We start from the raw sequence: 13,700 nt of genomic DNA on the forward strand, positions 1-13,700 counted from the left end.
ACCTTAAATCCAGTAAAAATAGAACAATAATTAACAGAACAAACATTTTCGACCATGTATAATGGCCATCTTCAGGTTCTAGAATGGAATTTAATCCTTATGTATCCAGACTTTGTGGACACCCTGTATATTAATACTTGTGGCCCAAAACTCCAAGACTTCTTCCAATGTGGCCCAGAGAAACTAAAAGGTTGGACACCCCTTATTTAACTAATCATAAAAATATAAATTATTATTTTTATTTAGAATAGTGTAAAATAAAATTCTATTGCTGTACCTAAGGCAGTGGTGGCATTTCGGTCTGTATAGAAATACAAAGATGCATCTTTAAGGATAAAATATCTTCTTTTCCAAGTTTTCCATCTCTGGCTTAATTTGCCAAGATAGCCATGGCAATCAGGATTAGATATAGATATAGGTGGAAGTTGCACATTTCTGAGAATCAAGTCCAGATATGGATCCACCTACAGAGGTTATGAGTAGATATATAGTTAGTGTTTTAATTCAAATTTTATGTAACATAACTATTTGTATATTTTAAATAATCAAGTTATTAGTAATTTGTATAATATTTAAATTAAAATAGAAAACAAATTTAAGTGCTGTAAGCTAGAACTTCTAGATAATATTATAAAACACCTTTCTCCCTTTTTCTAGTAAATTTGAATTAAATGAACTGACATTTCCAGCTATTTTGAATAGCCTTCCTCAGGTTTAACATAATTTTGAACATCAATTAGAACAAAAGATTTAGGATTTCAAGCTTCGCTTGCATTCTTATCATGTCATGGTATTATATTAAATTTAACATATGATTTTAATTTTGTTTTATGTTTATCTATATATTTATTTTATTTTATTTAAATTGTATAAGTTTAAGAATCCTAATTTTTGTAATACCATGACATCGTAAGAATGCGAATGAAGCTTGAAATCTTAAATCTTATGTTCTAATTGATGTTCAAAATTATGTTAAACTTGAGGAAGGCTATTCAAAATAGCTGAAAATGTCAGTTCATTTAATTAAAATTTACTAGAAAAAGTGAGAAAAGTGTTTTGTCATATTATAATAAAATAGAAAACACAGATGAATTTAAAATTTTATAATAAAATCAAACATACTACAAAAATTTTATATATTGTTAAATCATACGATAGTTTGTACTAATTATTGGTACAAACTAGTTATTTTGAAATTTGTTACATATGATTTAGATTCATATATTTATTCTTTTAGTTGAATTAATAGAGTCATTTAGTTAAATATTAAGTAAAAATAACAGAATTAGTTAGTAAAATATTTTCAACTGTATTATTATTTTTATCTATTATTTTGAAAGCTAAAAATATTTTATGATATTGAATGAGAATTTTAAAACTTATTGAAAAATAATGTTAATCAAAATGCAGTAAAATTAATTTTATATTGCACCATACATAAACATATTATAAAAAATTAATAAAAAGAAATGATTTTACCTTACTAGCTGATGTGGCTACCTGAGTCAAGGCACTGATCCATCTGAAACACATAATTGTTATAAAATTATCCAGTTTTTTTTACTTTAATATTTATATAAAACTACTAATGAAAAAATAAGGTAAATTAATAATTAAAATACTATATTTAAAATGTTTTACATTCAAATTTCATTGAGTATAATTTTATATATAATTAAACAGAATTTAGTCAATTTAATAAAATATTTTATTTGGAACATTAAACAAAATAAATTAAAAATAATAAATTTACTTAATTATCTTCAGGTTGAAGAATTTTTACTGTGAAATGAGCAATAAACAGTATTTAAAGTTAAATGAAAGCAGTAAAAATCAACCACATTTCATACCAACAGTAATAAAAATGATGATATAGTAAAATGAAAAATAACATTTCTATCTATATTTTACTTGACTATGTGAATATATATTAGATACATTTTCATAAAGGTATTAACACAAAATATACCAGAAATAAAATTAAAAAAAAAAGAGAAAAATTTTTTATTTCTGTAAGTATTTATTTTCATGACTAAATTTTTGAATATTCAATCTGAAAAATTCTATGACAAATTCTGTTTTGAAACAGTTTTATTTTTATCTTGTTTTGTATCATGTCCTCAAATCTTGCAACTCAAATTTTCCAACCTTCACCATAACCATACCTCAAGATTGAAGTATTTTTAAAATTATTATCCTAACTTTCAAGATTTTTGGTTGAATAATGTAATAAGGTTTTATATTTTAAAAGTAATTAAGTACAGAGTGTAGTAGAAAAATCTGACTACTGTAAATACACAGCACGATGGAAACTATTAAAGTAAAAATGCAGAGATGTAAATTGCCATTTTATTACCAAGTTATAGTTTCTGTATGGTTCCAAGCAAAATGGTGCAATATAGAACATAACTAGAGCATCCATAGAAGTATTGTTGGAATTGTTTCTTGGCCACTTTATTTCACAAGATGATGTTTCTTACCAACTTGTCTGACCTGACCTTTACTTTTTCTTTGGGGACATCTAAGGTAAAAGTGCTTCTATAAGACAAGAATTTTAAGTAACTGAACACAATTCAAAATAAAACTAAATAGTAAGACCTAGTGAGAAGGGAATGTATAAACTTGAAACAACAATTAGAAGAATGTTGCAAAATGAAAACTGTCATATAAGTGATATGCTTTTCAAAACCTAAGTTTTTAAAACTTAATACTATAATTGATACTATACTTGATGGACTGTGTGCTATTGCATGCAAAATGTAATAAATAACTAAAAATTAAACAAATAATCTACAAAGAACAAAGAAATACATTGGGCATGCTGCTGAATACATGACACATACTAAAAAGGCATGTAACAAAGACTAATTCTGCATTAATAAATTACATTTAGCATCAAATTTTGCTGTTTTATTTTTTAAATAGTTTTTTCTGAAGCACCCTATAAAAAAGAAATTAAAAAATGAATTACAGAAACCTTAAATTCAATTAAAAAAATGGAACGCTTCCGACCATGTATAATGGCCATCTTCAGGTTCTAGAATGGAATATAATAAATGGAACAGAAAGCAAATTTGAAATTATAAGCATTCAAAAAATACAAATTTACATAGTATGTTACATGCTTAGGAGCATAAATATGATAAATAAAATATAGAAAATAAGATTAGAAATTAATAAACAAAATAAAATAATTAAATAAATACAGTGAAATATATAAATCTTGTGAGTAAAAATCTAAATATGAAAAAGGTGGAAAAGAATAGTGTAAAACTTCAAATAATGGTCTCCAAGCAAGTGACACCACTGCAGATGCTTTAAAGTTTATTGCAGTTTCTTTCTTGATAGCTTTATAAGTTTTCAAAATAAGTCATATCGAACCAAGGTGCAATGTAGTAGGTGCACTCTATTGAAAGAAACATCACCATTACAGTCACAAGCAAAGGACACCAAAGCAGTTGTACTGTACATAGGCACTTCCTAACTGTGTCTTGATATCCCTTGATTCTAGTGCCCATAGATCTGTATGTCGTTCCAACACATTTGTAGCAATGATCCAATCTGTTATCCTGTAAACTGAGTAGACCCAAGTAGAGTCCTCTCATCAGCCAGATCCTTATCATTCCTGAGTAATGAAAAGGCAGTAGGGGTTCTTTCATATGCAATTCTAAATTTGGAGAGTTCTACTATTTCCATGTAGACACAACAAAATTTTGTTGTAGATGAGTCCTAAAAGAGTCTACTATCATTGCATTTGGAATTAATTTGAGTGTGATAATGATATAGGATGGTCTTAATAAACTTCAGCTGGTAACCAAGGGCCATGGCTGTGCAGAAGGTATTGTGGCCATTGGCCATATTATTTGTGTATTTTATATTTTTATATGTAATATAAGTTAGTCTTAGCAATTCCTTTGTTCTTTGTCTTATCTATTCTCTAAAAATTTCTCTTCCACTCTGTTTATCCTTTGAGTGGGATTACCGTTTCGAAGAAATAAACAATGAAAACAATAGAAGAGTAAGACCCTGGAGGTATTGCGGGAAGGAAAGAGACTCACTTTGTGCCTGGACAAGAGAGAGAAAGGGAGTAAGGAAGATCGCTCTCGAACGGTGTGTGTAGGTTATCAGCAGAAGCGAAAGAGAAGATATTACAAGCCTTTTTTGGCTTGTAATATCTTCTCTTTCGCTTGGGTTGGGTTTTAGTAAAAAGAGAGACCTTTTAGGTTAACATGCTTGAGTAAAAGAGAGAGTCACCGAAGGATGAAAGATTCACCGAGAAGACAGGAAGTTTACAACAAAAGAAATCAAGATGAACTCAATAGTGGTGTCCCACCCAAGTACCGTGTTTCTCCAAAAATAAGACAGTGTCTTATATTAATTTTTGTTCTGAAGGTCTTATTTTCGGGGAATGTCTTATTTTTTCCAAGAAGAAGAATTCACATTTATTATTGAATAAAAAAATTCCCAAGTCTAACTTAAATGAGAGTGGCATATATCCAGTCATGTCAAACTGTCGCTTTTTTATAGCGTCGACATCGGGCTCGATGACCAATTAGCGCTTACTGAACAGTAGCACTATGCAAATGTCATGTGGCGTGATTCCCAGCCGACCAATAAGCCATCACCAGCCATAACGTTATGCAAATCTGTGATTCCCAAGCCATAGTTTTATGCAAATCATGCCGTGTGGTGTGATTGCCTGCTGACCAATCAGTGGCTGTACTTTCAAAAAGCCAACGGCCACTTTCAACCATCTGTCGATGACCATTACGAGTAAAAAAAAAACTTTGCTAGGTCTTATTTTTGGGGGGAGGCCTTATATTTAGAATTCAGCAAAACCTATGGTAGGTTTTATTTTCAGAGAATGTCTTATTTTCGAGGAAACACAATATATATGCAAAGAAAAGGAAATACCAGGTATTTCACTCTTCTTCTATTTCCACTTCCATCTATCTATTCTTGTTCCTTTCCTCTAGTTATAAGTAGAATAAGTTTTAGTTTTAAGATCTACACGCATCTGATTGTTGGGCTCTGTCTCGCACGTGTTCTCCTTTTGTACTTAAAGACAGAACACCTGTACAAGAGTTTAACTTTGTAATGTTGGGATCCATAAAGAATCTGTTTCTGTTCTTTCTGGCGAGAATAAAAGGAAATCATATTTTTGTTTAAATTAACTTGATTCGTTTATTTTGTGTTGGTCTGTTCGTGGAACCCATTACACCTCGCCACAAAATCATCACAGTATGATATAGCTCCCAGTCCCTGAGTTGAGAGTCAAAATAATGGGTATAAGCTCTTTTAACCAGCGTCTTGAAAGCAACAAGCTTATAAGAAAATAGATCATGCAAAGATGGAGGAATGAATAATGGCTTATAAAATCTTTTTCTGTAAATGTTGGTAGTGAGATAGCCGTTATGTATAATAATAAGTGTGGCTGCATACCATATTGTCTGCTTTTGTCTTGACAAAATTCCTTGTTCTTTGTTCTTTCCACCTTCTAGATCTTTCTAATCTTAATCTTTCTTCAAGGTGAGGGCCACTTTCTAGAATTCACCAACAAAATACACAAGGTTACCTGAAGGTTACCTAATACAAAGTGAATGAAGGTCACTTTGAGCTGGTCTTGAAGAAGAAAAATGACGAAAGGAGAGACATTACAGTCTCTCCTTTCTGGTACCTGGATGAAGTCAGAACTTTAAGTGGAAACTTTGAAATCCCCACTCTGAAGTTAGTGTGTTAGAGTTGGCATTTCAGTTTGATAAATCCAAATGTGCAACTCGCTATTGGAATCAAATATATGAAAAACATCAAGAAGCAAGGAAAAGGAAGACAGAAGTGAGAATTTTGTGTTTAAGAAGCTTCCATGTGGCTCCTCATGGTAAGTGAAGAATGTTTGCACTACCCAGGTGTTCTTTAACTATCCTATCTGCCATCTTTGCTACTTCTTACCCCCTATCTTCTATTTCCTTTCTAGATATAACTTAGTATTAAGGATTAGTGTTGAGAAATTTCTGTAAATGTTCGTCCGATGGAGAATTATTTTTAATAAAATTGAAGACAAAACCAAAAAGGATCACCATTTATTATTTTTTGTGTTCCAAGATTAACATTCTCAGCGACTGACTTTTCTTTGTAGGCTGCTTGTCATCGGAAAATTACAAAGAGTCCTTTTAAAAAACACAAAACACATACAATTAAAATTACAAATTTCTGAAAAAGGATCTGGTGACATACAGTTGTCCTGCTTACATCCATCTATACCTTCTTTGGGGAATTTTTGTAGGACTCTTTGTAATTTTCCAGCGACAAGCAGTCTACAAAGAAAGGTCAGTCACTGAGAATGTGTTAGTCTTGGAACACAAAAAATAAATGGTGATCCTTTTTGGGCAGTTTTGTCTTCAATTTTATTTTGTGAATATTATTTTCATCTCCTTTTTGTAATTGTTCTATTAATGACTGGATTTGGGTGGCTGTTAATAAATACCCTCCCTAGAGCTGGAGTCCCTTTGTACCTGTACTTTATCATCACACAAAATAAATAATTTTTTTATCTTCTACTTTGCATGTATTTTTCTTTTGGGGTGTTTGCTCTCATTGATCAATGAAACCGTTTCATAATTATCACATAAGAATATCAAGGAAGTGCACCTGGTAATCACTTTGTTGTTGTGGCTGTAAATCATAATTTATAGAAGTTATTTAGTTAATTTATATGTTATTAATTTTTCTTTTCTCTTATCATTTTTTCCATTTCCTTCTATTATCTTGGAGCTGTCTTTCTTCTTTGACAATGGGGGTGCACTAATTCTGGGAGAGCCTTATTTTGTCCAAATAAGAACTAGTCTGACTGGTTTCATGGTTGGCTTATAAAGAAATGAAGGAACCTCAAAGGGAGACTTTTTAAATGGAAGTGGAAACGAGACAATGTTTGGCCCAGTATAGCAGGAAAGTGGCAATTGTATGGTGCAGTCTAAGAAGTTGAGAAGATCAAACACTTGGTAGGATATTGTGAATGTTTGGAGGTTCTTTGAGAGAAGACATCTCATTCAGGTTTTTGATAGAAGAAAAAGTTCCCAAAACACTGTTTTAAGTGGTTTGTTTTATGTTTATAAGCTATTTATAAAGTACTTAAAACCTTGTGAATAGGCACACTTACTTTATTTTGGATCCTTCTTGGCACAAGCGATCTCCACTCTTACACATGTATCATGGACATCTGTTCCCACAAGTCCCTGTCCATGTGTGTTGCCAGATCTCTCTGCAACAAATACATGCTCCCATTTTTGTTTGAGAAGGACTTGATCTAACAAAAAACTTGGGTACCCTTTTGTTATCTTTCATTTGTATTTCACTTTATATTCCTAACTTTTGCCCTCTATCAATAAAAATTCTTTTGCATATTAGAATTAAGATTAGTATTAATAGTTAGTTGCAACTATTTAGTCCACTTCTCTTGTCTTCATGATAAATTAAGTTTGGTTTTATTTTAAAATATTTTGAGTGAACATTTATGTTTTATTTGGTCACTTTTATTGTATTGTTCTCGAGTGTTTGTTGGGAGTATGCTCCTTGGCTGACATCACAGGTTGTGTGTTACTTAATTTTAATAAAATTTTTGTTTGTACAGATTTTATTATGTCACAAGCCATTAATTAAAATCCTCCATCTCACAGTTCAAGACAGAATAGGAAGCCATGTGGATTGTTGTTAATGTTGTCTAGGAATTCTTGGAAAGGGGGTTCACAAGACCAAATTAAAATCTCATCCGTGTATCTGATAAAAAGCAAGATTCAATCCTCAAATTCAGGAAGAACTGCCTGCTCCAAATATTGTATAAGTTCATATAGAGTATCTGAAATGGGGCTACCCATATGTATAGTACACCTCTAGTTTCGAGATATGAGGACTCCTCAAAGATGAAAAAAGGAGTGATAAATGATGTGGGCTAATTAAAAGGTTATAGAGTGATGTTTGTCCAGATGAATAATGCTGGAAAAAAAAAGTTATGCAATTCACAGTAGCAAGATTCAATCTGATAGATAGAAAATGCAACTGAAAAATCACATANGGATAACTGAAAAACGTGTGCTGGCGACATCGTATCAGAAGCAATTATTGGAAAAAAAAAGTTATGCAATTCACAGTAGCAAGATTCAATCTGATAGATAGAAAATGCAACTGAAAAATCACATACAGTGAAGTAACAATTTAAAAATCATTAGTATGGGCTTGCCTATGCTAATGATTTCCAAATTACAACAGTACCCTTGCCAATAGTGCTGCAATGAAACATGTTTTCCTTGTCAGAACAAAATCTTAATGCCTAGACAATGCAGAATGTGAGATGAAAAATTTGTATTCTGAGACATCAGTTAAAAAGATGTGTTAAACAATAAAAATGAAATAAAAACAACTTAGTTTAAGCCATTTGAATGTTTTGTTTTTCTATTTTCAAGTATTTTAACTGTAGTTAACTACTTTCTGTGTAATTAGTGCCTATAATATATGTACAGTACAATATAAAATAATTAAGAACATCAGTTGAGAAAATAATTACAAAAATTACAAGTGATAAAAATTATCTTAAATAAAATTTATGAACTCACCTGGCCGCAGTGTCTTCATCATCAGCAGAAAAATAATATGTAGAACCTCCATATTTAGTCACCCTGAATGCATGAGGAGATCCTGCATCGGGCACTCTGCTGACTACATGACTCTGCAGAGCTAAGGCTCCTAATGGCTCATGGTCCTAAAATATTTTTTTCAATAAACTCTCTTATATGAAATAAAAATTTGGTTCTGAATTTTAGAAATAACTTATTTTAAATAAAAGTTGTAATTAAAAAATCTTAATTACTGTTTCCATTCATTAAACTAACAATCTGAAAATATTCTTTAATACACTATATAAATTTAATATTAATTCAGATTTTTTCAAGTTACTCAGTTTTCATGACACATTATGTTTGTTTGATCTCAGCAAGCAAAGTATGTTTGTCAAATGTAACAATTTTTAATTTCTTTAATGCTTTTCAGTTTAAAAAGAAGAATCTTCAGGAATATAAATAAAAATAAAAACAATTTATCATATAAATATTTTCCAGAAATTTGAAATCTTTTAAAATTATCACTTATAGGGTAAACAGTATAGTTATTGGCCACTTAAGAGAATTTTTATTTAAAAAAATTCTCTGACATTATGAATGTAATAGATTATTAATGATTATTAATCTGACATATGGCATAATAATAGGTATATAACGGCCCTCTCAACTTATGTGACAGACCCAGATATTATAGCAGACTTCACCGGAGCACATATTATCCAGAGCACCCAACCCAGAACACCTCAAATGGTTGGAGGTGATTGAATCACAGTATTAATGAATATACAAACTGAGATACCTCAAAACAAAGAATGAATTTATAAAGAAATTTATAAAGAATGATTTATAATAATAAGATCTACACACAACTTTGAGTTTGAGAATTTCAAAATCATATAATTTAATATTATTGCAATGTAAAATTTTACATTTAGTAATCTACAGTTATAGAAAAATTCTCTATTTAATATTTAAGGGGATGATCTGTTCTCAAGTATTCAATGATGCTTTTGAAAATGATGAGATTTAGGAGGATGCTGTATCAAGATTTGACTATATTTCAATCCTTAAATAATTTAATTGTGAAATTCTAAAATTAATTAAAAAAAAATAACATAATCCAATAATTTTAGTATTTTCATTAATTATCTTAAATATCATTTATAAGTTATTCTAATATTAATTATTTTTATCTAATATAATCTAAGTGATTAATCATAAATTTTCCCTAATAAAATTTTCCAACTCACATTAGAAAAATATAGCTAGATCTATTTTGTAATATCAAAGTATGTTCATATTAAAACAAATCATAACTACAATTTAATTATACTCCAAATGTAATTATGATTGTTTTAATAAATAAAGACTTCAAAAAATGTCATATATATACATATGTTACCGCTAAAGCTCGAAACTCGTTAATCTGCAGATTAACTAGTGTGATCCGTTAAAGTTGCTAAAATTGTTCTATTTCTCAAATTACCTAGGTAATGTGCAGATTATCTAGGTAATCTGCAAATTACCTACTAGGCACTTGATAAAGTGAAAATAAGATCTTTGCTGAAACAACAGCAACGTTTCTGTACGCTTAAATTAACATAATGTTCTTTATTTAATTTTCAATATCTAAAGAATCAAGTTAATACAATCAAACAATCGACAAATTAGTTGATAGAATCAATCATCAACCAATTAAAAAACATACAAAAAATCAAACGATTTAAAATATTAATACAATTAGGGAAATTATTATATAGATAACCACCTATGGAATTTCGGGACTTTGAGTATCTATCTGAACTGAGGGGACCGAGACGACTTCAACGATACCCTACTTTTGGACCGGAGACGAAAAATAATAAAGTTATCATACTTTTTCTGGTGATCGCATGATATAATTGTGCAGTTAATGTTACCTATGGTGAGTAAAATGGCGGCTCGTCTCTGATTCCAGCAAACAGAAGAAAGGAAACAGTGGGGACGCACGTTCTGTCCTAACCTAACCTATTTTAATAAATTACCATAATTATTACCAACCAAATTATTAGAATAGGTTAGGTTAGGTTTGAACGTGCGTCCCCACTGTTTCCTTTCTTCTCTTTGCTGGAATCAGAGACGAGCCGCCATTTTACCCACCATAGGTAACATTATCCAATTGTGCAGTCTAAAGATTGGTGACACTTTGAATTTCATAGCAATTGGTTTCTGCGACAAGCACACCTATTTGTGGTACATTTATTTGTGGCAAAGATCTTATTTTCATTTTACCGAGTGCCTAGTAGGTAATGTGTGGATTACCTAGATACTCTGCACATTATCAAGGTAATTTGAGAAATGGAACAATTTTCACAACTTTAATGGATCATGCTAGTTAATCTGCAGATTAACGAGTTTCTAGCTTTAGCGGTAACATATATATATAGATTTAGTTAGTACAGTACTTAAAGATTTGGTTATATATATATAATATATATATTATATATATATATATATATTTAACCAAATCTTAAACTATGCAGTTATTAACAATTGCTTAGTTGAAGCAGTAACATTAAAATAGGCAATGCTAGTCACTAGTTAATAATTAAATATATTTAAATTAACCCAAATATAAAAGATAGAATATTTATCATCATTTAAACAATTCAAGTGAAAAATGAAAGATGACGTAAAAAATTTAATCTATTTAATTAATTAAATTAGATGTCATTTTCTATGTGACCCTATATTATCAAAATATCACATTATGATAAAAATAGAGCATTGAAAGAAACTGCAGGTAAAATAAATATCTAACATATGTCAATATATACTGTACATTAAACAAAAATTATTATAAACAGCAAGATTTTATAAATTAATTTCATGTCAAAACTTCAAATATAATGCAATATTAAAATACTAGCAGATATGCCTGGCGTTGCTCGGACAAAAAGTAAAGATAGCAAAGATTAAGATTATTAGATTATAGCTGATCTTACCCATTTTCACTGAGTGCAAGAATTAGGTCCCCCTCTTCCGAGACTAATTAGAGAATTTTGATATCTGCTTACCACACCAATATAATGATAAATAAGACTCACTGCAACCACTAACCAGTGTGTAGTACCACTAAGTGATAAATAATAAACTTTTTCGTAACGTTTGTGCTTATTATTATCATTATCAATCCATCTCATTTATATTTTAAGATTTCATCTATATAAGACATTTGTTTTTTAAAAAACATGAAGTTATGAAATTTGTTATACTTATTAATAACATAAAATTTCTAATAAAATAAATATTGTTATTTAAACTTACTGAAATTCAATAAATTTTATATTCAAGACATACAGAAATAAAAATGTTATTTTAAAATCAAATTTATTGTTTATAATTACAATAGATATATAAAGTATCTTGAATATATTTTTGAATTTATAATATTTAACACTATTAAAACTAATGGTAAATATTTTCCCTTACCTCTGGTGATCTATACCAATAAAGACTATTATCTGGTTTCAGCATAAACCATCTTCTACACCATCTTTGTGCACTAAGATTACCAATACTTAATCTTTGCAAATATCCAGATAATAATGGATTCTGGACAGTTTGATTAATAATAGGTGCCAGAACATGACATGTTCTAGCTACTTCTACATGAAGCACATCAGTTCCTAAAATAAATTTAATTATTTTTAATATCATAATTACTTTTGTAAAAACTATATCATAAACTTTAATCATATAATAGATATTTTAAATAAAGTATGCTTTTAAGTGCACTTTATTTTAAAGCATTTTTGAAAATTTTTAAATTGTCTTCTATTTATTAGTTCTACATAGTATAATAGTATATTTCATTATGTAATGTTAATGTAATTAAAACATTGAACATCTTTTGGAAAATACATAATTTTTAATAAATGCAATAAGTTTTCTTAATGAAAAATTTAATTATGAAGTCTTATAAGCAGAATAAATATTTAAAAAATTATTATTATTTTATTATATTGACTAAAAACAAAAAGTATAATAAGTACATCTGTATACATCTATCTAATATGCTGACTGTGTTTTAATTGCTTAAATATCTCTTCAATCAATTACAACATGATTAGTATCTGTGATGAAAATTTTATCATATTTTAATTTATTTCCAGGTTATAACTATCTCAGTGTTAAGAACATACAATAATTTTTGACAAATCTTAATTAATTGAAGATGTCTGCATCAAAAAATTTGCTGTATTTCATTAATTTTATATTGTTCACCAAAAAATAATAAGAATTTGTTATATCATGCATAATTAGTATTACAGAAAAATATCTCTAGATAAATCATTAACTTTTTACATGAATAAAAAATTAAACAACTGACATATCTTAACTGTAATAATGTAATTTTTATTATTATGTCATTTTCTGAGACATCTTTTTATTTCAGTAATACTGTATTGCATTTAAGTTTTGTTATTAATCTTAGAAATTAAAGAAGAGATAATCTTAGAATCAAGTTTAATCTGAAATTTTTAAAAATTTAATATAAATCTTATTACAGTGGTACCTCAGGTTACGACCGCCCCAGCATACGAAATTTTCAGGATACGACATGAAATTCGAACATATTTTTGCTCCACGATACGAACAAAAACTCACCATACGACGTTACATTAGTTCGCATTTTTCATTTGTTTTTCTTACTACAGTTATTTTTTTNTAATTGTTGTAATTATTTCATTATCAAATCTTAATCTGTAACAGGAATAAGAATGAAATAATTGCATTAAACAAATGATACTTCTGGATTTTGATTGGGTCATAATATGGCTAATTAATTATTAAGATATTTCATAATTTGGACTAAAAGCATGCATTTAATTATTAAATTAATTAATTTTAGAATATTTTTGAAGTAAAAGATTAATCTGGGGAGGGATTTGAACTTGCAACTTCTGCAATTACTTTACAAGATATAGCCATAAAGGTTATTTGCCATGCAGCGAGTGACTTGTATTGTTGTAACTTTTAAATTAATTGTTCTGCAATAAAGATCGGATAGAGGTCTGAGTAGTGTAATTGGCAATGCATCTGCACAGT

The 13,700-nt window shown here is 29.1% G+C and overlaps 1 protein-coding gene across 1 annotated transcript in view; it reads right to left on the bottom strand.

Annotated features, from left to right (window-relative positions):
* Positions 1–13,700, bottom strand: part of LOC111629864 (serine-rich adhesin for platelets-like) — a gene marked incomplete at its 5' end in the record, with an annotated part of 115,231 nt that overhangs the window by 29,320 nt on the left and 72,211 nt on the right. The window contains 4 exons of the mRNA XM_023373774.1: positions 278–464; positions 1,480–1,522; positions 8,607–8,752; positions 12,081–12,277. Of these exons, the coding sequence (XP_023229542.1) occupies positions 278–464; positions 1,480–1,522; positions 8,607–8,752; positions 12,081–12,277 (573 nt within the window). The remainder of the gene's footprint in view (positions 1–277; positions 465–1,479; positions 1,523–8,606; positions 8,753–12,080; positions 12,278–13,700) is intronic.

Source organism: Centruroides sculpturatus, unplaced genomic scaffold, assembly GCF_000671375.1.
Source record: "Centruroides sculpturatus isolate CEXI.00-Female unplaced genomic scaffold, Cexi_2.0 scaffold548, whole genome shotgun sequence".
In the NCBI taxonomy this organism is placed as follows: domain Eukaryota; kingdom Metazoa; phylum Arthropoda; class Arachnida; order Scorpiones; family Buthidae; genus Centruroides; species Centruroides sculpturatus.